This window comes from Heterocephalus glaber, unplaced genomic scaffold, assembly GCF_053883595.1.
Source record: "Heterocephalus glaber isolate CG9 unplaced genomic scaffold, H.glaber_assembly_v1.0 deba00000546, whole genome shotgun sequence".
In the NCBI taxonomy this organism is placed as follows: Eukaryota; Metazoa; Chordata; class Mammalia; order Rodentia; family Bathyergidae; genus Heterocephalus; species Heterocephalus glaber.
In genome coordinates, this window is record NW_028258147.1 from 32,653,672 (window position 1) to 32,678,402 (window position 24,731).

The 24,731-nt window shown below is 37.2% G+C and overlaps 1 protein-coding gene across 1 annotated transcript in view; it reads left to right on the forward strand.

Moving 5' to 3' along the window:
* Positions 1-24,731, forward strand: part of Calcr (calcitonin receptor) — a 124,570-nt gene that overhangs the window by 95,482 nt on the left and 4,357 nt on the right. Inside the window, exons 8-13 of the mRNA XM_004862684.4 lie at positions 2,692-2,818; positions 12,680-12,833; positions 17,026-17,086; positions 17,165-17,231; positions 21,027-21,245; positions 22,681-22,722. Of these exons, the coding sequence (XP_004862741.1) occupies positions 2,692-2,818; positions 12,680-12,833; positions 17,026-17,086; positions 17,165-17,231; positions 21,027-21,245; positions 22,681-22,722 (670 nt within the window). The remainder of the gene's footprint in view (positions 1-2,691; positions 2,819-12,679; positions 12,834-17,025; positions 17,087-17,164; positions 17,232-21,026; positions 21,246-22,680; positions 22,723-24,731) is intronic.

Here is a 24,731-nt window from a genome sequence, read left to right on the forward strand (position 1 = left end):
AGGTAAGTGTAACACTAAAATTTTGAAAACTAAATAAGCAGAAATTATATTTGAAATTTTTTCAGGTAAATTTACTTTTTGGTACATTTTAGATATACACAATGATAACATTCATCATAGGGGATTTGTACCTGTACATGATGTATCTTGCTTCTTCTTTTAAGCAACACAAACTTATATATTAGTTAATCCTTACTTTGAAGGGTAGCAGTTCGGGTTTCAACCATCACTTTCTCTAGGTTTCAAGGAAAAGTGTGTATGTTTTTATATATGTATAACACTATACATACATATGTGAAATATATTGTGTACATTTTAGCTAGTGTTGAAAAACAGAATAATGTTCATTAGTAGTTAATACCTAAGAATTTAGCAAAATTCAATATGATACCAAGTATAAGATATGACACCGCCTAGCATTTAATGTTATTTTTTGAGGCATTGAAAAAATTTTAGTGGTCACAGCTCAAAGAATATTGTTCTCATATATTTTTAAATTTTGGTTTTGTTTTTTGAGACAGTGTCTAATTATGCTATGCAGTTTAAGCAGGCCTTGAACTTGCCATGTAGACCAAGCTGGCCTCACACTCATGGCGATCCTCCTGCCCCAGCCTCCCAAGCACTGGGCTTACAAGTGTGCATCACTACACCTGGCTTATATTTTTTAAAAACAAGTAGTAAGCCCTATGATAAATCAGACAGTTTTCTAGGTACCTCAAACAAATCCCTTTAGCACTTCTTTCCTAGTGGGAAAAAACAAGAAAATAATAGGTAATAGGGAAATATACACTATGTCAGGGGAGATAAGCATTAAAAAGAAAAATAAAGTGAGAAAGCAAGGGCAAGAGTAAACTGGAGGTAGAGAAAGTACATTTTACTGAGGCTAGTTCTGGCTTACCCTGGAGAATGACACTAATGAAGTCCTTTAGGCTGATGTGCATCTGCAGATTATTAAATTCCACTCAATCACAAGAAAACACAAGGCACCAGAAGAGCAGTGCTGTCCGACACCTTCGTTCATATTCTAGTCTGGGTAATGTCCATTGTCAGTGGCCTAAGCCAGGCTGAGTCCTATAATGAAGCCATAGATACTTACCCCAGTGAGAGGGATTATAAAATGTCACTGTGACTGTAGGGAAGGTGGCGCATCACAGGTTCAACAGTGCCAAAGGCAGAACTTCCAAGATGGAAGAGTTTATAAGTATATATGGGTGTGATTTTTCACTTCAACATGTTTTTCTTTTTAAAGCTTTAAACTTGCACACTGCCTTTAACACTATTATAAAACCAACTAAATGTTATTTATTTCACAGAGTTCTCTGCTAGTAAAAAAAAGTAGTCTCTAGTAGTGTGTGTGTGTATGTGTGTGTGTGTGTGTGTGTGTGTGTGTGTGTGTAAATTCTTCACCATGCCCTGCCTTTACTCTTCGCTGCCTCCTGGATATAAAGTCCTGCATTCTGTCCCTGGTTAATAAGTTAAAAATTCTAAGATTTTATTTATTTACTAATGTTTGTGCTTCTTGAAACACTGAGATATATAGTGGCAATCAGCAAAATATACTCTCACAGAAGCCCTTATTACTTAAATTCACATTTTTACAACCAATAATTGACAAGTCATTTGCCTTTGAGTTGGGAATGTACCCAGACCATTCTCAAATCTCTTCCCCCCCACAAAGTTTTCTTTTCAGAATTCCTGGATTCTAACTTTATTCCATGAAGATGTTTCAGGAGCAGTTACTATAATGAATCACTGGCCTCATTAATTGCATGTTGTAAGCTTTCCCATAGCAAATATATTACATTAACCTTTTTTCACTGGATCTGATTATGGTAAATAAAGGACATTCATTTGTCCACATCTGTCATTCCACTTTTGTTATAGCCAATGTTGTAGACTTTCTTCATTGAATCTAAAAAGTGAAAATAACATCCAAACTAATTTTTATGCAAATATTCACATTAACATATATGTACAAGTTTATGGAGCAGAAGAGAAAAGAATTAAAAATCCAACAAATTGCTTAGCAATCAAAAGGTGGGATGTGACCACTGAGATAGGTTTCAGGGAATCCAGTGTGCAGTATGCCTCATAATAAGTGAAACTGAGCCTTTTTAGGACCTAGCCTATCTGATGTCTGAGCTCCACTTGTAGGAGAATATGGAAAGGAACAGCTAGAGCGAGGATTCCACTTGGGGTATTGGCTGCAAGAAGATGTTTAAGAAACGGTGGAAGAGAAGGCTGTCAGGAGAGTGGAAGCCTGTGCCTATCATGACTCTCAGACCCAGGTCCTGTATCCAGTCACACAAATCTTAGGTTCTGACTTCATGCTCCCTTGCCCCATCTATTTTCTGTCTGGCTGCAGCAGTGAACATGCTTTTTATCTGAAGCATACTCCAAACTTGAATGGTTTCTCCTCTAAGAACTTTTATCTTAATTAATTATACAACATTTGTTATAATTAAAATGATTTTGTCACTTACCCTTCTGGAAACAACTCTGAGGACCAAAATATGTGCTAAGACTGGATAATTCTTTTTAAAGCTGTTTAGTAAAATAGGCAGAAAAATAGCAATTACTCTTAAAGATGGGGGTCCAGCTCACTTCTTTCTGCATGTTCTCTCATCTGTGGCTAACAGTACCTCAATGTTTTGGCACCAGGTAATGCTTTAATGCCATTTTTCTTTCCAGGAGTCTTGGCTGCCAGCGGGTGACACTGCACAAGAATATGTTCCTTACTTACATTCTGAACTCTATGATTATCATCATCCACCTGGTTGAGGTAGTGCCCAATGGAGAGCTGGTGCGCAGGGACCCGGTATGTGCTGCAGGGTTTTGCTCTTCATTTTATTTTAAAGAATGCGATACCTGTAAATGGTGAACATGGTGTTAATGTTCAACTGAAGCAGCAAATTTACATGTGTAATCATGTTTATACTACAGTTGAGTTTCCCACTGAGACAGGTAGTTCTGAGAGGTAATTGTTACATGTGATAGTCAAGATTGAGAATAATTGAATCATAAGCAAATACAAATCTTCTGTCAAACCATCAGGATTTTTTAATAAACAACCAATACTTTATTAGCATCTAGGGAAATGTATTGAGCACTTCCTGAGAAGAAGAAAATAAACTAAGACAGTACTGCCCAGGGACCCAGTTTGCCCTACTGTTTTATGGTAGTCCTAGAGGTTGATCCTTCACTATTCTGGTGCCAGGCTAGGCTTGAGCCAATCACTTCAGCTAGGAACAGCTGTGCATTTACTTAAATGAGCCACATAAATATTATCATACTCTATGTCTTCAAGATTTAAAAAAGATGTACACTAATATAAGAGAATGCCAAAGAATTTAGGAACAATAGGACATACACTCATAATGCTCATGCCCGCATGCACCATCATAACAAGCAAGTATTACAGAGAAAAGGAGATCTGAATCGTTTAGTTCCATTAGTGCAAACTGCACTAGACTTTTACCACAATTGTCCTGAGAGTCACTCACAATAATTCCCATTTGTTTTCGATCTCTCTCTTTATCTCCAAGATAACATTGTTCACAATGGTTTCCAAATCTGGCCACACTTCAGAATCAACAGGGAGAATTTTGTGAAGGCTAGATAGCTGCTGACATGACGGTAGAGGGCAGTAGCTGCGGGGTGGAAGCGAGGCATGTGTTGTGGTGTTTCTCCTGTGCCACCAAGTCCAGGAATCATTGGCCAACTGCTGGATGGATGGAATGAGCTGGCAGGGGAGAAGGAGGAGAAGGAGTACCCAGTGGCATTTCTGGTTCATTGATATCAGGGCCCTGCTACTACCAACTGCCAAAAAACAAAACTAAAAGGGATTTAGGTTATATCACTCTGACTCCGCATTTCACAGACCAGAAAGCTGAGGATAAAAGGACAAAGTGACCTGCCCTGAATTGTGTAATTGGTGAAGTGGGGAGTAGGGACTCAGTCCTGCATCTTCTTACTTTTAGGTTTTCTTCTTTTCTCAGCCTTGCCGTGATGAATCTTTTATTCTGAGTTGATGAGGGCTTAGCAACACCAAGCTGGTTGGTTAGATTTTCAAATCTATCAGATGGATTTTAAAAGTATCAGATTATTTTGGTGCCATAATACCAAGTAACCACTTGCTCTATGGAAATTTTATCAATTCAGTGTTAAAATAATGTAGAATCATACTGTGTATTATTTAGTAATCTTTTTGCCCTCAGTAAATTGTTTTATCTCAAAAATAGATGAAATGACTTTTGCATATGGGAAGGGGAGCAGAGATGGAGGGGATGGTGTGGAGAGGGTTTTTAAAAAGAATTAAGATGTGTTATGTACATTTACCAACTTCTCATAAGAGTGTGATCATTATGCACTACAAACGTGCTAATAAATAAGTAAATAGAAAATAAATAGATGAAGACAAGAGCAATAAAGTAAAAGTTAAATTAAAAATAAGGCTAAAAATAGAGATAAAATGCTTCTCTGCCTCTCCTTTTCAAGCCTGTCTTCCCTAATTTTAACAATGAACCTTTTCTTTATTGATGAATAGCCTGAATTTTCATTGCTCCATTCAAAAAAGCTTCATGATGTAACTGCTTATTTCATTGCAAATAAAGGTGTCAATATTTGATCAGTTTTCCTCTGAAAAATCTGTATGTTTCATCCTGACACAAATGTATGAATGGTCACTAGACGAGTGGAGGAAAACAGAAAGGAGCTCAAAGACCGAGAAGCGGTATGGTAAGGGCTGACCCTCCGAGACTCAGGACTTCTGCCTCAGACACAGCTAGGTTGTAGCAGCCTCAAAAAAGGGAAGGAGGAAATAAATACCCCTCGTCCATTCACTCTGATTTTTGGTCTCTGCTGAGGGTCCCCATTAACTTAACCAGAAACCCAGGGCCAGGAAGCCCTGGTAGACCCCTATAGATCTAGCTCTGTGGCCACAGGGCAGTGGGAATGGGGTGGGAAGTACAACTGGAAGCCCAAATAGGAGAAGTCTAGCACACAGAGAATGGACAGGGAATATTTTCATTTTTTTGTTTCTCTGCTTAACTGTTACCCAAGCTTCTGTAGATAGCCTCATCTTTCAAAACTGGCATTTGACAGTTCTGCCAACCCAATGACAAAAATGCGTGAAATCTGCCCAGAGCATGCATCCTGCATGGCAGTGGCATAGCATGGGAAAGCAGCTTAATTTGGCTTCTAATGGGATGACAGTATTAATAACTTTTGCAGTATGAATATATCCAGAAAGACATTATAATTCATCTTTTAAAACCATGACATCTATTATTGGAGGCAACGTCCTATGTTACATGAAGAATAAATGGGTTTGCCTTGATGAGTTTTCTATTTTAATGTCAACTGATTTAAATAAGATTTATCTCATTCAGTTTACTCCTCATAAGACACCACTGAAGAGCAGATATTATCATCATTTTTAAGCTGGAGCATTGAGGTTCGGTGAAGGCAAGAGCTCCACATATGGTGACAACTTAGAGATGAGCTTCAAACATAGACCTGTCACACAGGGCCACCCTCTTCTACCCCACATGGTACCTTAATGGTCTTATTTATTTCCCAAAAAGATGTATTCTTAAACAAATGAGTTCAGCCATTCCACAGTAATGACTGTCCATAATTAGACATGCACATACCAATTAATTAGTAAAGCTGATCCTCCTGAGTTTGAAACAGATATAGAAGTTCACTAAGCATCTGTCAGCAGAGAACAATCAAATCTTTGAGTTGTCATTTGTCACTAAGGGTAGAAACCCTGAGAAACTTACTGCCTTTAAGGAGTAGGCCAGGAAATGACACTTTGGTCATTGAATAACCAACCATACTGACCTGGGAGTGGTGCTAAAATTATGAAATGTAAATTCTGAAGGAGACTTGCTCCCAACTCTCTTTGGGAGCACTCACATCCATAACTCATGCCTCGAGGTGTTGCTGTAAAAAGGGACTCTTAACATTTGTGAGATCTTGGTAAATGATCTTTTGATATAGTCTAAATTCAGGCTGAGTTTGCCCCTAAATTACAGAAGCTGTATAACCTTACCAATCAAATGAAAATAGCAATAACTGTCCTGTTTAGTTCCAAAGGAATTGTCCTGGACTCCCAAAGAAGCAGAAAGCTTTGTAAAATTTCCACAGCCATAACATTGTGTTAACCCTCACCTTATGGCCAGGTTCCTAGGTCCCTAGGTCCCTGTACTTGGCTTTGCAGGAGATGCACTGCTCCATTTATTGCTCTTCACAGTCTCATTAGTTAGGTTTGCTGGATGTTTTCACTTTCATAGGGTGTTTTAAGGGCATACATGCCTAGACACTCTGCCAGCCACAGTGAACAGGCTGCTCCCTAGCCACCACCAATCAGCCCTGATCTGCCTCACAGCTCCTCTGTTGCCAAGAACCTTTAGTGCAGCCTGTAAGCAGATGTTGAGGGATATGGCAGTTCCCTGGGCAGCTGATTTCCTGGGAGAATGGGTGTGAGAGCTTCAGAAAGCCAGAGAAATGAACAGAAAGCTTTCTTATAGTAAGAAAGAATGAAGTAGATTCTCCCACATGCATTAAGCATCCTCATAGTATATGTGAGAAAAAAGAAAAGAAGCTAATGTTTACAACATGACTAGCACTTGGTGCTACCATTCCATATATTTTTAACCTAATAAGCTTGCTACTTTTAGTTAATGCAAAACTGAGGCACCAGATTATTAAAGCCCAGAGTAGAAACTGGACTCCTTCTGCCCAACCTCAGGGAAACTGGTGCAAGATAGAACAGAAACGAGGCAGGTGGACAAGACGCCAGAGTTTTTGAAATGAGATATCAAAGGAAGATAAAACTAGACCGGAATTCTCTATTTCAGGAGCCTATGGGGAAAAAGTAGATGGGGAATGAAAGTATATGGTGGATTAGAGGGGCATTGTGGGGAGAATAATACCAAGACTCACTGATAGAATGAGGTATTCTACCCTGATAAATTATTCTTCTTCACTACTCCTACATCAAAACCAATAAGTGATTCTCCAGCTTTATGAAGAAAATTGTTTTCAAGTTTAATGTATGATTTCCCAGCCAAGATAATTCTCACATAATGTTAGAGTGTATATTAGAGTGGTTCATTGTCTAAAATTGATTTAAAAGAATTGATGGCTGAGTAGCTTCTCTCCAGGAAAGTCTCTCACAGATTAGGGCATCTATGGCCCTAAAAGTGAAGGGAATAAATCTCAGAAAGAAAAGAATAGGAGATAGACCCTCAAATCTGATATATAGAGGTGTTCGATGTTTATATAATTCATAACCAAGTGTGTGTAAAAGAATCAAAGAGCATAGTTAAGTCTAAGATAACTAAACTGAGGTTTCAGCTACCAACATCACAGAGAATTTACACTTTGTATTTAGCCAAGCTAAGTGCATACTAAAACAACCAAATAAAAATATAAACCCTTAAAAAGAATATAACATTAAATTTACAGTATTCAAAACACAATTCAAGGGCTGGGGATTTAGCTGAGTGGTTTTGCCGCCTGCTGTGCAATTGCAAGAACCCAAGTTCTATCTCCGGCACCAGAAAAAAAAAACACGCAATTCAAAATAACCAGATATACAAAACTTTTCAAAAACATGACCCATTTTCAAGAGAAAAAACAATTGAGACAGACCCTGAGTTGACCCAAATGTTAAAATGAGGAGACTGAAGTTTGAAAGTAACTATTTTAACTATCATGAAAGTTGTAAATGAATGAAAAGATAGGAAATCTTAGCCAAAAAGTAAAATTAACTAAAACAGAATTACTTGAAAATTTTAGAACAGAAAATGTAGTACAGCTGAAATTTAAAAATAAATCACACAAGATTGGCTTAATAGCAGAGAGGAGATGACAAAGGAAAAAGTGAACAAAACTCAAGCTAAATCAATAAGAAATTATCTAATTTGAAGGTGGCAATAAAACATTGGAGTTAGAGAATGAGCAGTCTTATGATTTGTGGGACCGTTCTCAAAAATAAAATATTTGGAATGCCCTGAAAAGAAAGTAAGGAATGACTTGAAAAAACTTGAAGAAATAAATGCCAAAAATATCCCAAATTTAATGGAAGACATAAAAAGATTTTCTTTATTCTCATTAGCTTTTACCTCAAGCACAAGGAATTCTCACATAAAGAATTGAGGTTATTAAGTGAAAATTGCCATAATTCTCCCTGGCAATACTCTAATTTCAGAACATTCCAACAAATCAAAACATCCCATATCAGATTTATTTACTTTCACAGATTTATGTGTCTGAGAAAAACAAAAAAAAAATCAAAGTTAGATTTAGAAAAACCTTATTAATCAATAAAAGTTTTCCCCTCAAAATAATCTATTAAATGGTCTCTTTGACATTGAAAGTTGTTTACACGTGATGTTTTAGAAATCATAGTAAAATTTGGAAACCTGTGCTTTTTCATTGCAAAGGGAAAGGACAAATGGAAAAAGATACCCTAAAAAACACTAGAAAATTGAATGAATGGCACGTAAGTATCAATGTGCCTCTTGGAAAGTTTTTGCACATCCAAGGGTGTATATGTATGTCAGGGTTGAAGAGCACTCTGGAAAGGCAAAGCGCTGTTCTACCATGGAGAGGATGAATAGCTGGGTTTAGCAGACTACCACCTTCTTAAGATAACCTTGTGGAAACTTAGAAAAACGTGACTAAGATTCAAGATTCCCTCAAGTCTGCAGTCATGGTTAGAGTCTAAATTTTCTATTGATGTCAGCATCTTGATCCCTTCAGATATGTACTGATCTTTGCAGATATCTGCAGGATGTTTGACGGTGTTCATTAATGTGTTCAACTTTGGCAGAATCTGCTACTCCACTCATTAATTGTCTACAGATCAAGTAGGTTATTTAATGTTAATATCAGTGCTATTCAGGAAGAAGAACCATGGAATTTTAGTCAGATCCAGGATATATAGTTTTTGTTTGGACATTTGATGAAATGTTGCTGTAGAAGTAAAAATACTTTTGTTGAAAACTATTATAAAAACCACCTAAAGGAATATTCATTTAGACTGAAGCATCTACTGCTACCTTATACATAAGTGTTATCGGATTTAAATCCTGAGGGTGGAGACAGAGGAGTGAGCAGAAACATAAAGATTAATCAGACACACAGCAGCAATTGCATGTCCACTCAATGTGGAATCTAGACATATATTAAATAAAATTTAATTAAAAATTAAGCTAGCAAATTTAAACCACATATTTTTTGCTATTTGGGGTCTTTTTAAATGTCTTTTCCATAAATAAAAATATTTAGAGATTGACTTATTGATTCTTCTTTCCTTGCTCAAGTAAATGTAACTTTACACTCTTCTTGTGCCAAAGCGAAATGATGAGAAAACATTTTCAGAAAATTCTGGGAAATGTAAATAACCATATTGAAACACTAGAGATCATTCAAACATGCAACTCAAGTTTAATTCTATTTCAAAACAAGACTTGGCAGAAATAAATTGGAAGTTTTGATTCAGTGGAAAGCATTATGGAGTTAGAACTATTTATACCATTTCAAACTATTTTTTTAATTTTTTGAGTTATTTATTAATATATTTCTACAGTGAGTGATGTGATTTTGTCATAAGTTTCCAAACACTTGTTTGACCCCAATTACTCTAGAGACAGATAGTCTTTAGAGGCTCTTCATTTTGATTCAATATTGTCGTATGAATCTGAAAAGTAAACATAAATCAGCCAGGTCAGCCACCTCTTTTACTCGTGTTGTAGACCCCCACACGCACATACCAAAATGCAAAAGGTGGAAGATGAGCAGAATCTTTGACAGTATTCACTAATGTGTTTGACTTTGGCACAATCTGCTAGTTCCCTCATTAACTGTCTAAAGATCCAAGTAGGTTATTTAATGTTAATATCACAAACCCCAGAAGTTTGATTCATTTATTCTCTTCTGACATAAATGTCAGGCTTCTCTATGTACTTGAGAAAAAAATTGAACAGTCTTAAAGTTGGTTATAAAAATTAACATTTTTAGAGGTCATTTTGCATGCTTATACTGTTTCTGCATCTGTCTCCCCACCAGAATGTGACTCATTTGATTGCAACCATTGAACTTTATCTTTGCAGCCATAAAATGTGGCCTAGGATTGAACACAAAAATGCAAGCAGTTTCTCCATGAAACTTAGCCACCATTTTAAAAACCCAAAGATCTTAAATAATGGAGTATGCATTTAATAAAACTGACAGAGGTGATCCTTTAAGAAACATGTGGCTTTTATTTTTAATTCTCTTTTGTCAAATTTGTTTTAAATAAAAACAGGAAATTGTGATGTACCTTACAGAGAAAATGTGTATGTCAGATAAGTTTCCTTCCTGTAGAAGTTATTGTATTCAATGTGAATGAATCAATAATATATATATTAAACAAGGTGTATTGAGTGTTTAATGAAATTCTTGGATGAGAGGCTCACAGAACCCTAACCTTGTGTTTTCTCTAGGAGCAGTGGCTTAGTATTTGTTAATTTACTTTTCACAAAGTCTGAACAGAGAACAGTTACTGGGAATAATGAGAAATGGCTGTGTAAAATATGAAATCAAAGCTGCTCTGGATGACTTAGGCACAGGGCCATGATCTTCATCCTCTTACCTCTTCCTCCACAAGAGGAAACCACCAAAGCATCTACTTGGAACTCTGAATCCAAGAGTAAGGTCTCCAGATAAGAGTAGTCTTCAAAATGAATCCAGAGTATTGACTGAATGTCTCATTTTACCAATATGTTTGGCTTGGCTTGTTGATATAGCAAGTACTTGCTGAGCAAATATAAATCTAATATAATATTAAATCAAATAACCCCAATTAGGAAGTTCATATATATATTGGTCAGAAACAGAGGTGGATTCTACAAGAGTATGTATAGGTTTAGCATGTCAGACTCCTGGTAAGTGAATTAGTGCTCTATGTATTAAATGGAAAGGTGTGGTGACTGAAAGTCACGCTGTGGCTACCCTGCTTTATAAAAAGAAGGCCTGAAGTCTAGCGAGAATTGAAGAAAAATACAAAAATGAACTTTTTCAGATGAGAAGGTGAGTTAGAGAGAGGGAAAGGAAAGGGACAAAAAAAGAATTAAGATGTGTCGTGCACGTGTGCAAACTCCTCACAATAAATGTAAGCATTATATACTATAAACATGTACTAATAAAAATACATAATTTAAAAAACAAAAACATAAAAAGGACAGGCAATCTAATGTATAAAAGAACATTTGGTAAAATAGTAACAATACAAATAACCACTGGCTTTGCCTACTGTTTTCTGGATTCCATTTGTTTCCTATGCTGGGATTCCAGCATGTTCCTCAGCTCCTCTCTAGATTTATGAATCATGTCTTGCACTAGGGGCACAATTTCTCCTGTTATCTGAGAAATTATTTCTGATTTCCTTTATTCCAGATCCCCTTTTGTTGCCAGTTCAGTGTCTCCAGGTGGTTGAGTATCAGAGTGTTCCATCTCATTTCCCTTTGGGGTTGCTGTAGGTGATCTGGAAGTCTGGTTTTGAGACTTATTTACGTGTTTTCTCATTTCGACTGGGCGGCGGGGTGCTGTTGGCGCCTGCACGGATTACCTCCTCTGAGCTGGGAGAGGTGGGACAGGGGCCGGGAGCAGCGGTAGGGATGGTTTGCCTGCAGTTTTCAATGCTCAGTTTTCTTATTGCTATTGCTGTGGTGGTAGTCTTGGTTGCTGGGAATTAAGCAAAGCTAAACAACCGTGGGTAGGGGTTCCCATCCAGGGACATTTTGCAATCCATTTTGTAACCCATTTTGCAACATTTGGTAACATTTGGAGACGTTTTTTCATTGTCATGACTGCAGAGGGGAGGGTGCTGCTGGCATCTGATGGATAGAGGCCAGAAAACTAAACTTCCAACAATGCACAGAGCAACCTCCCATAATTAAATAAAATTTATCTGGTCCAAAATATCAATGGTGTCAGTTAAGAAACCCTAGCCCTGAGTGATTGAGGGACAATTTAGGGTACTATTATGTAGTTTAAACAATTATTATTTCTATACAGACAACACTCTGCATTTAATTTGATTCTCCAGAAGTATGGCTTCTAAATCTGCATTGAGTAGCAAGCAAGAATGCCATCCTAATCTCTTTGTGCAGAGAGAGTTTAAATACTTGGACTCTGTATGGAAACAAAAACATACACATCCACTAAACTCAGCATAGGCTCCTGAATCATACGGAACAAGTTTATCAACTGGTTTACTACTCTGGTAGGGTCTGTGTCTGGTTTGATGTCTCAAGGACCATAGGGAAAAAAAGGACATGGAAGTCATGTGACAAATCCTCAATTATGTTTTCTAAATGAGTCTCAGACACATTGCAGGAAAATGAACCAGTCTAGTATAGATAAGTCCTCGGAATGTAATGGTGAAAGAACCCTTTGAGAGGTTGGCTTCCATTAGCCTATATGGTTATTTACATAAATTACTTGTGATCTATACATTATGGCTTTGGTTTGTGGATAAAGAGGGTGGCACATGTTGGCAGATGCTTGAGAAACTTCCCTTTAATGAATGCAGATTCCTTGGCTCATATTTATTTTACTCTCTGTTCAGTGCCGTATTGTTTACCTGTGTCTTCCACTGAATATCTTCATTTCTTCCTAACAGATCAGCTGCAAGATTTTGCACTTCTTCCACCAGTACATGATGGGCTGTAATTATTTCTGGATGCTCTGTGAAGGGATCTATCTTCATACACTCATTGTGGTGGCCGTGTTCACTGAGGAACAACGCCTGCGCTGGTATTATCTTCTGGGTTGGGGTAGGTAATTTCCTCCAGCTGAGTTTTGAGCCACCTTAACCTGTGTTTAAATGTTTACAGTCTGCTAGTCTTGGTTTCAGAGAACAGAGTCATGGTCCTAGGTCCTTCAAGGAATAATGACACATGTGTATTGGTAGGAATTCAGTTTCTGAGACAGCTCTTACAATCTAATCTCTTACAATAGGAGCCCTCTCGCAATCTCAATCACATTGTGATGAGCTTCAAGTTCAGCCCAGAAAAAGACGGTTATGACTCTAAAGGTGTCTAGAAAATAACCTCAGCTAATGGATGAACACAAAATATGCCCTGATTGAGAGATTCGATCAGGCTCCCTTCTATTTTATTCTTTACACATGTGTAATGCAGAGGAAATTTTCATATTTTAAATTCTGTTCTTCCCACCCTAGCCCCATTTTTCTGTCAATCCCTCATTAGGACTCCTCCAGTAAAAGTCTGGATAGCTCAGTTCAGGTGAAAGGCAAATGTAGCCAGAGCCTCCAAATAGAGGCTACCTGACATCAAACCACAAGACAGTGGCTGTGAAAACCTGAGAGTTGGATTGTTTAAACTGGTGCTTTATCAGCACAGATTAACTAAGGCAGTGTACTAGGGTTTCTCGGACTTTCTGAGTTGCCCTTCTTTTCGTAAGGCCACTAAAAGTCTTGGTGGATGGGAGAAAATATATGATGAGTCAGTGAGAAGGAAAAAGCATTAGGACAAAAAAATACTGTTTTATCAAGGCAAAAAAAAAAAGATATTTGCCTTGAAAGTTTCATCCTAGAAAGGGAATACATGGGCTATCCCATCCTGAACATATAGCTGAGAGCTTCCCTCACCAAATTGACTTACAGGGTGGCTGTATTAGTCAGCTTTCCCATCACTAGGACACAATACCCAACATATACAATTTTAATGAGGAGGATTTTAACTTGGCTCATGGTTTCAGGGATTCAGTCAATAGTTGACTGGTTCCAACTCAGAAACATCATGATGGAAGGGCATGGTGGAGCAAACCTGCTTTGTTCATGGTGACCAGAAAGCCGAGCAAGGGAATAGTTCCAGAGAGGAAGCCAGGAACCACCAGATACATCCAAAAATGTGCTTTACTAATCCCCTAAGAGGCTCCCAAACCAATAAAGTTGACAATTAAGCTGAACCTTCACAGTGGCTATAACTCTCAGAGCAGAGCTTGGATGCACATCAATTAAGCCTGCCCTTTAATACAGCACATTGGGGACCAACTAAAAGTATTGGTAGAAGCAGTAGTGTGATACAAGAGCTTTTTAAACTCATCGATTTTCAAATTTGAGGCTCTGCCTAACAGACATTGTTACCAACTTTATAGAAATGTACCTGGGAGATTCTGTACACAATCAAAAGTCTTTTGCAGTCTGTACACCTGGGCTGAACTGTATGAAATGCTGTATTAGTATCCATAGTACCTTTACCTAATTGGAAGACATGAATTTTAATGAAATACATTGCCTAAATCCAATGGAATAATCCTTTAAAGAGGGATCAGTGGTACAGGTACGTGAGCTGCCTCAAAATTGAACTGATGATGCTACCACTTTTTGTTGCAAGCAACAGAGAATAAGACATTTTAACATAGGGAAAAGCAGAAAAATAATCAAACTTGAGAGTATGTCACACAAGCCAAGGACTCAGACTCATTCAGGCTATAAAAAGGTCTGTATCTTGGAACTAGATAACCAGAAGTACTCTTTGTCTTTCGTCTTTGTTTTTCTCTCTGAGTATCTGCTTCATCCTTTCTCTTTCCCTACAGATCATATACCTGCCATCCTTATGGGAAATACAACCTGCCTCACAGTTTCCTGAGTTCACATTTTTCTATTCCAGGAACATGAACATGGAGACTAAAACTCAATTTAAGTCTCAATTCTGAAGAGCAGGGCAAGAGAATGTTATGAGTCCATCTAAAGGCAGGTGGCCTCCCCTGGTTCAATGCACTGTGGCCATGAAAGTAGAAAGGAATGGTATCACATAATGCAGATATGCATGGGAACATAGGATGTTCCAGGACAAATGCAAGAGACATCTTTGTAAACTAGACAGGCTCCCTAAAATACATACCAAGCCCCACCGTCTGCTGGGCTGCTCTTCTCTGAGGGACAGCAGTGGTGGCAGCATCTGCTTCCTTAAACATCAAGGAAGTTAGAAATCAGGCCTGAGACTTCCCTGCCAGTTCCATACCATATCCTCAGTTCTGCTCCTACCTGTCCTCAAAACAAATGTGGCCTGTTAGCATTTTTTTTCTTTTCCTCTAGGCTTCCACAAGGGCTAATCTTTCCTTTCCCTGGCCTTCTCATCCTCATGTATACCCACTTCATGATTTCTAGGCTTCCCAAGCAGGTCATGCCAGGAATCAACTGGTACAGCTGCATGCCCCTGATAGAAATCCATTCTGGTCAAATGCCTTCCAAGCGAAGACCCAAAAAGAACATCCTACTTCAGGCCCACACCTACATAGGCCCACACACAAATAGACACATGATTTCTGTCCCCTACAGCTTACTTGTTGCCTTTGAAATAAAAATTATGACACATACCTTATACCAGTTTGGAGGATGCAAAACATCTCCACCTGCTACACTCAGGAAATTTTCCAGGGGGGGAGGCTATGCATTTATGCGTTCCTGTGATGTTCATCATAGACAAGGGCATCTTGGAAGGAACAATTTATATACTGTTCTAGCCACACTGATGCATTATAAATTGGTTATAAAGTGTTTTTTCATCACTGATGACAGCCAACAAATACATCTGCTTAAGGCACATAAGCAATACAAAGGACAAAAGGAGAAAGCTATTCAATTACATCACAAAGAAAGTAACAGTAACAAGTAAAATAGTTATGTGGTACCTAAACCTTCCTTAATCAGCTGCTCTTTAAAACTTCATCAGAATGATTTAAGTCTTTCTGTATTTAGTAGGAAGCACACTTTCTTTTCAACAAGATGAGGATGTAGGATTCAGATTTCCATATGCTTCTTTTGCTAATTCTAAAATATGTTTTTCAAAATAATCCAGAGAATGAATTTTTCTTTCTGAACTCTAATGGGAAATGGTATGCTAGAACTACTGTGAATAATACAATCATATTTTGTGTAAACAGTCCAACTCTAAATTATTTCAGGCCCAGCGTTTAATCAGTGATCTTACTGAATTATATGCTTCAGGAGTTTAGAAGCTGAGGTTATTCTTAGGTGAAAACTCAATATTTTGAGTTTCTCATTTTTTACATATAATTCACAGAAAAGGAAAGTGTGTAGATTTAATTCTCTTCTGAGGCACATTTCTTAATCTCATAATAATAATAAAATCTCTTCTTACAGATATCTCAATCAAAGCAAATAGTATTCTGTTGCACATAGGTACACCTGAATCAAAACAACAATCTTTTTTAAGGAAAATTACAAATTTCAATTACACTTATAATGAAAATTTATTTTTTCAATGATGTAATTTGTTAGGCTGCATTGCCAGTAACTCTCTCCATTGTTCTATTTATAAATTTGAAGATTGTTTTAAATCAATACTTCAAGTTTAGTTGGAAAATGGGTATTAAGCCTCTATTAAGGTTCTGCAGCCAAAACTTAGAGGGTAGGGCATACACTAACTTCTCTGCAGGGTTTATATTAAAAAGAAACAGGATTGATGTACAGAATACAAACAAATAGAAAAATGGAAATCTAGAAGAAATAAGGTGAACATCGAGTGAGATTTTAGGAGCAATTAAACTATTACTGCCATGCACTCTCCCAGGTGACCTCCCTCCAGGATGACTTGTCCTCTCCATATGACAGCCTCCCAACCCACGAGGAAAGACTTTCTTCTCCCAATTAACAATCATCCACAAAATGATCATCATCATAGATGCAGTAATATTAGTTGAGTCCCAGTGCAAGTTATAATGTCCCTACTATACTGAGTAATTTGTAAAAGGCTCTTAATTACCTGGGTGCTCTTAACCAAACTCTCTGGAAGTATATGATGTTATGGGTGTTCTATCAAGCAGCATTTTCACCTGTTTTGACCAAAGGTAATTTGTATACAAACACCTGAAGAATATCTTGAAAGGCACACTAAATTTGCCAGCATTTTCCATGCAAATCTAGTTTTCAATTATGACCAAGGAACCAAGTGTGATTTGTACTTTTCATGTTTTTAGGCTTCCCACTGATACCAACCACTATCCATGCTATTACTAGAGCACTGTACTTCAACGACAAGTAAGTATTATGGTGGTTTTGAGTTAATAAGTTCATAAATAAATTATTTTTACTGACGTGTTTTTCCCTTTATTTCAGCTGCTGGATGAGTATGGAAACCCACTTGCTGTACATCATCCATGGCCCTGTCATGGCGGCACTGGTGGTGAGAATTGGTTTTAAATTGACTTTTAATAGTGTTGTCTCTTTGTTGGAACTTTTGTGAAAATATAAGTATTTCTATGTAGCATATTATTATAACTTTAAAATGAGATTCTAAGTATAGTCTAGGTAAGGAAAGCAATCTGATTCTTCAAAAAATGTATTCAATTTATGGGAAGGGGTCACCAAAAGCTCATTTTCATACACATCTAACAACAGTATAGCTTAAGACTTCTATAGCTAGATTCTCCTAGGTAAAGGTGAAGATCAAGAGGCTGCAAGAATAGTGGAAAATGTGCTGCTAAAAAGAAAGATACCACAAGTATGATGTCCTCTGTGTCTTCTTCTCCCAAATTCTGCAAGACTGTGGTAATCTCTCTCAAAATCCTAGGACTAGTAAAAAGGGTAGGGATAAGAGGAGATGAAGAGTGTTACTGTCTGACTCTGAATTCAAGTTTGTTTGTTTTTTTAATTTCTGCTTATGGTTTACTGCATGCTATCCATGTTAGGACCATCAACGCTAATATTTCCATATTTATATATTACATATTATCTTTTCCATTAACCACAAAGACAGTGTTTTTTTCAGATAAGAATGTAAAAGAACAGTCTTGATCATAGATCACAACCTGCTCCTGCACTGAGGAAGCATCCATTCACAGCTTATCAAATTGAGATGTCATCCAGACTGTCTTCTACCTTTCCTGTCCTTTCCGTAAATTTAAATTGTCTGTGCCATTCTTTAGACTAGTGATGCACTCGTCAGCCTGTCTTGAACCTTTACACCACACCATAATAATTCAAATATCTCTCCTTTCTCAAATTTTCAAGGTAATGTTTATTTCTATTCTAGGTAGAAAAATAATTCTAACCATTTTAAAATAAAGTATCAATTAAAATTTCAAAACAAATTTATTTTCAAATCTAAACTTCACAACCAAAATTAGCTTGTAACCTGTCTTAGCCATATATCTCATTGCTGAGACAAAATACCTAACACTCAAAATTAAAGGAGGAAAGGTTTATTTCAGCTTGCAATTTTTAGAGGTTTCAGTCCATAGTTGGCTGTCTCCAAGGCAGGTGGCAAAGGGGCATCGCAGAGGAGAAATAGTCCATGGTAAAGAAGGAAGAAGGTAACTGCAACAAGCAGCAGCAAGCCTGACTTATTTCTGTTCCTTTATATTCCATCCACGCTACAAGCCTGTTGATTATATAGGTGCCACCTATACCCAGGGTTGGGCTTCCATTATCCACACCCTTAGTCCCAGTATCACACACTTAATCCACATTCACACACCCTAATCCAGCCACCTTCAAAACTCACCACATATGACTGGATAAACTTTTGGGAGAACATCTATATACAAGCTATAACATGACCCAAAAGATGTCAGCTTCCTAATTTTTATTTATAATTAAAGTCCTTTGGCCATTGTATTGATTGATTTGGTAGAAATCATGTTTCATATCAAAACAAAATTAGAATGCTAGTGATATAGCTCAGTGGCAGATTGCTTGCCTAGCATGCTCAAGGCCTTGAATTTGATCCCAAATATCATTACCTTCCAAAAAACAAAGAAAATTAGATGTATTTTTAATTTTTCCATATAATAATATCATATCTTAAGAAACCATCCATTTAAAAACCCATCCATTTTAGTCACATATTTTAATTCTTAATTTTATATTTTGGTATTGCTGGTATTAAATATATTTTTGAGGACTGGGGATTTAGCTCAGTGGTTCCACCACCTGTCTCGCAAGCACAAGGTCCCAAATTCTATCCCCAGTACCAAAAAAAAAAAAAGAAAAGAAAAGAAATATATTTTCGTGGTAGACATCCTGATGCTCCTTAAAAAAAAAGTTCTTAAAATCTTTAGTATACAGAGAAACTTGCTACTTAACATTTATTTCTTTGTGCAGTGTTTCTGCTTAGCAGAAGCATGTCTGTTTGAAACTTTTTAAAGACATTTTTGCATCTATCAAATCCTCTTTGACATATCACAGTTCTAAAAGTCTTCAGTTCTAACTCAGAGGTCTAGAAGTTCAAACATCCACTTGTTTAGTGAGTTATCAATCAGTAATGGACATACAGCCAAATGCCAGATTCTTGCTGTGGATTCCACTGTTCTACTTGTCTAGGATTCAGGAGACTTGCCTCAATGTCCTGGCTCTGTCAACTATCAACTATGAAAATTTTATAAAATCAATTAACCCAAAAATTTTTAGACTTCTATAAGGAAGAGTTAGGTTAAATGACATAAGGATAAAAGTGTATCCTTGATGCTACTACCAAACACAGAAAAAATAATTTGTAGGTGAATTGTAGGGCAATTCAATAGCAAAGGGCAAAACAATAGTACCTCTAGAAGATATCTTAGATGAGGATCTTCATGAGCTTAATATATAAAAAGATTTCTAAAGCAGAATAAACAACACCTAAGGAAAATATTGATAAATTTACTGTATTAAAATTGAGGCAATAATTTAGAATGAAAAGACATATCGTAGAGTTCAATAAGAGGATTGAAATATTCCAAATAAAGACCAACAGATTTATAAAAAAGTACTCAACCTCATTAATCTCCCGGGAAATGCAGATTAAAACAACAATGAAATTACACTTCACCTCACTGGTATGGCTGGTCTTAAAAAGAGTGACTATAGCAACGGTGAAGGGCAGTTGGAACGCTTATATATGGCCAGGGAGGTTATTAAATAACCCCCTCTTTGGAAAACCAATTCTCAGCTTCTTATAAAGTTAACCATGCACTCACTGCATGAACAGACAACTTTACTCCTTGGTATAAGAGAAATGAAAACAGGGCCGGGGATTTAGCTCAGTGGTTCCGACACCTGCCTTGCAAGCGCAAGGTCCCGAGTTCAATCCCTGGTACCAAAAAAAAAAAAAAAAAAAAATGAAAACATATGCCCGCACAAAGACTTGTATGCAAATATTTATAGCATTTATTCATGGCAGTGGAAGAATGGAAAGAACTCCAGTTTCCGTTAACAGGAAAGTAAATAAATTATGTGTATCATTTATATAATGGAGTACTACTCAGTAATAAAATGAATAGAATGCTGATACACACAACATGGATGAATCTCACAGGTGATATATTAAAGTAGATAGACACAAAAGAAGATAAACTATATAAAATTCCATTTCTAAGGTAACAAAAATCAGTGGCTGCCTTCTTGTGCCAGGGTGGTAATATTCTGTACTTTCTTTGGAGCGATTGTTACCCTGGTGCATACATTTATCTAAACTTCTCAAGTGTGTGCTTTATTTCTCCATCTTATTTCATGTAAATTATTTTTCAATGAAGTTATTTTAAAATATATATATTATTTATAAATGAAGGCTGGATTAGCTGTCTCTGCCACTTTATAGATATATTTATCAGTCTTCATTTCATTTTCTGTTAAGTACTAGTGGCTAAGGGAATAACCTTGACAATGAAAAGACAAGATGGCAAGATTTAAAAGTGTTCTTTAAAACCTCTGTAAAACTTCTAAAAATATAAATGAAGAATGAACATTCTCGTTAGTTGAACTTAACATTTTTACATGTACAGGAAAAATATTTTCTCACTTGGGAGCAAAAAGAGAAAAGGAGTAGCACAGATCTGAGAAGGGTCTTTGGTTAGCCTGCTGCTCAGAGTCTCCTGACAGTCTTTCGTGTCCTGCGTGGACGACATATGCTCCCCACATTGGATGAACAAGAACTGAGGACAGGAGCTGGCCTTGCATGGTACCTATATAGATATTTACTCATACTGTCATATTTTTGCAGGTCAATTTCTTCTTTCTGCTCAACATTGTCCGGGTGCTGGTGACTAAGATGAGACAAACCCACGAGGCGGAGTCTTACATGTACCTGAAGGCTGTGAAGGCCACCATGATCCTTGTGCCCCTGCTGGGAATCCAGTTTGTCGTCTTTCCCTGGAGGCCTTCCAACAAGGTTCTTGGGAAGATCTACGATTACTTCATGCACTCTCTCATTCACTTCCAGGTAAGGAACCCAACAGTGTATTTATTCAGCTAGCTGATCTATCCACCTCTAAGGCCCATGATCTTAAACATTGTAACTTACACTCTTCAATTCAACAAGTCCAGCCCAAATTCTAAAGAAAAGCAAGTATTCTAAGGCATTTGTTTCTATTTCATAGCCCTGCATTCCCGTGACCCACAAGACATTCAGCTGGCCCCATCCAGACAGGGGATCACACATATAGTAACTGTGAGACCTTCCTTTCATAAATAAATGTGACCCTGGGGTAATGGGAGATAATGAATTTCCAGAGAGCCACCCATTCCTCTGCTCTGTCATGTTTGTTGGGCAAATGTGAGGAATCTATCCAAGACACTTCAGTGACTATAAAAGAAAGCGGTACCAAGTGTTTCTTCACATAAGAGAATGGCGGGAGCTCTCAGGAACACTCCTGGAATATTCAACATCTGCAAGACTAGAGAGGAGAATGGCAGCCCTGTTTTCATTCACTCTGCTCCACATCCAAGGCTCGGCTGAAGACATGCTGCTAGGTATTTTGACAGCAAGTTAGGGCATGGGTGGACCTCAGACGGGGGAGATTCTAACACAGGGTTTTAGGCTCTTTGCTCTGATGCAAATTCCAAATTATTTATTTTCTACAGTCAAGATTTAATGTGAGAAGAATGCCAAAGTCAAACAGGTTAAAAGAAAGTTTAGATGAAGGAGAGATGACCAGAAAGTAAAAGGCAGACATTTGGAGACGGGAGATCTGTGGGAGAGGGCATAATGGGATAGAAAATTATCGATATGCTTACACAAATGTACCAAGTTCCCAAAACAAACCTCATCACTCTGTATTCTAACATGCAGAAACTCTTTCAAAGAAAAAGTTTTGGAGCTGTTTTAATAACTTCAATTATTGTTTTGGCCATCATTAAAGTTTGGACACAAGGAATCTTCTGAACAGTGAAAAGGACCTTACAGACTGCCTAGTCCACATCCTTGTTTAAGAGATCTAGTACTGTACTAGTTGTGGTACTATACTAGTATAGGCTCATAGCCACCTACTCTAATATGCTTGTAAAAGATTTGTCTACTGGACTCTACAAGATTTCAGTGCAAAAATATATTGCAATCCACTATAATTAGCATAGTCTACTAAACATCTCCATGATGAAGAAGAGAGCAATATATTAACCAGATTTACTAGACCTGTCCTAGTTGCCAAATAATAGAATCCTAACAAGAAAAATACATGTCTAATGCAATACTCCGGTAGCTTAGCCCCGAATATGGGTACTATGTAATTCTTTTTCCTGCCTTTATATTTCACCAATCCCTGACGTGCTATTGAAGTAGTGAAATGTTTCTCTCCAGTCAATCTATTTATATGGATTATGAAATAAAATAATACACACAAAAATAACTTCAACTTTATCTTTCCTTCTCTTTGTAGGGATTCTTTGTGGCGACTATCTACTGCTTCTGCAACCATGAGGTAAGCATGCATTTCAGATGCGACTTGCCAGTTTATATAAAGCCAACATTTCACAGCTTCCAAAGGGCCTCTCTACACATTCCACTTGATCTCATTTCTACAGTTGACCTCAAGGAGTTTCATGACTGGCAGGATAGTTCAATTTCCATTACTCCAAGCTGAATCTTACCTCTAGGCTGGGGACAATTGCAGATAGTCCCGAGACAGCAGCTAAGTTCCAGTTTCCTGAGGCTGCATGCTACATGCTGAATGGCTACATGCTGAAAGGATCTCTACCAACAGCAGTAGAGAAAACTATACTGTGTTCGCACAGAAAGAGAAGTCTTGCCCCTACTCCTTTTGGGAGAGATCCTGTCCTTACTAGGACAGAGCCAGCATCAGCCAGTTTTTCCTGGTCATCTTCTCTCTTTTCTAGGCACCTAGCACTTGATATTTTTAAGTCACCTTGAAGTCAAAATTCTTAAACAAATCATCTATTATTTGAAAATTTATGTAAGTAGAATCTCGAAACCCATTCTCACAGAGTACTCCAAGCTCTTTTAATCAGAGTACCCTTCCTTCCAACACAACCTTGCCTGGGATTGTAATTTATGAAACATATAGGTGAAGTTTCTGTAGCCCTAGACGTTCTTCAAAAAAACTTCCAGGTTTCAAGGGACATGATTTAAAAACCTCCACAATTTTAAGGTGAGAAATCAAAGCTCCAGGAAAGTGTTCTTTATGCAGTATCACAAAGACAGTTGTAGGGATAGGCACTCTAGCTGAGATTTTCTGATTTTCAGTTACACTACCTACATCTCACTTAAATTATCTATTTCTGTAATTCCTTGCTAGAGTTTAAAAAGAAAAGTGGAGTGTGCTTTCTATAGAACCATGTAACTTTAAATCCAAAAATAATTTTGTTCATTTTAATTCCTATTAAGAATAATTTTGTATAAGGTAAGTCACATTTTGTTCAGATATCAACATATTATTTTCCTGGTAGTAATTAGAAATGTTTTCTAACGAATATCAGTGGATCCATGATTTTTTTTCTTTTTTTTTGGTACCGGGGATCAAACTTGGGTCCTTGCACTTGTGAGGCACACAGTGGAACCACTGAGCTAAATCCCTGGCCCTATTTTTTATTCTTTATTTCTGTAGTTAAATAATATTTGGTGACCATCTAAAATATTTTAATACTCTGTGGCCTATTACACATCTATAACCCAATGTGGCAAAGTTTTTATTATTCTCTTCTCATTTGGGACATTTTATTCTTTCCTTCCTTCATCATTTCATCAATAGCTCATTCTTTTGTTCAACAGAAATTTATTTTGTATTTATTAATGCTAGGGGCCAAAGTAGGAGCCTAGTATAAAAATGAGACATTCTTCTGTTGCCAGCTGTTAGATTATCCCCTTCTTTATTTTTTTTTCTTTTTATGAATAGTAAAAACCAGTAAGTGAGTAGGTTTTAAATTGTCCTACATACGGTACCAAAGTAGTGAATATTCTGTGAAAGAATACCCATGTTTTCTGAGTTCTTTCAGGTGGCATGAAAAAAATAAAAATTTTCATCTAAAATGTCAAAATAGGGCTAATATAAAATCTAATTCAGGAGGACCATGCCTTAAAAAGCACAAAAGAACTTCAAGCATTTGGAAAAACTATTGCAGTATTTATTTTATCTTAACTATGATGTTGTCATTTGGGAATGTCAGACATAGCAAACCCAGGGGGGAGTATTCCTAACAATTGAAATGTTTCAAGTTTATTTGAGTCTGTAACCTCTGTTTTATGAAATAAAGAAATCATGCCCCTTTTTATTAAGATCTGGTTACTGGAGGAAGGTACAAGTGTGACGTTTCTCATCATACAGAAATCGCATGCTGTGCCAGCTGCAGTATTGCAGGTCCTTATGTTCCTGGCATCCGTGTCTCAGCTGAGGGCTCTGTTACAGATCACCTCACAACACTGGACACGGGCAGGACACTCTGACTTGGATGAAGTTATTTCCAGCTGCATCTA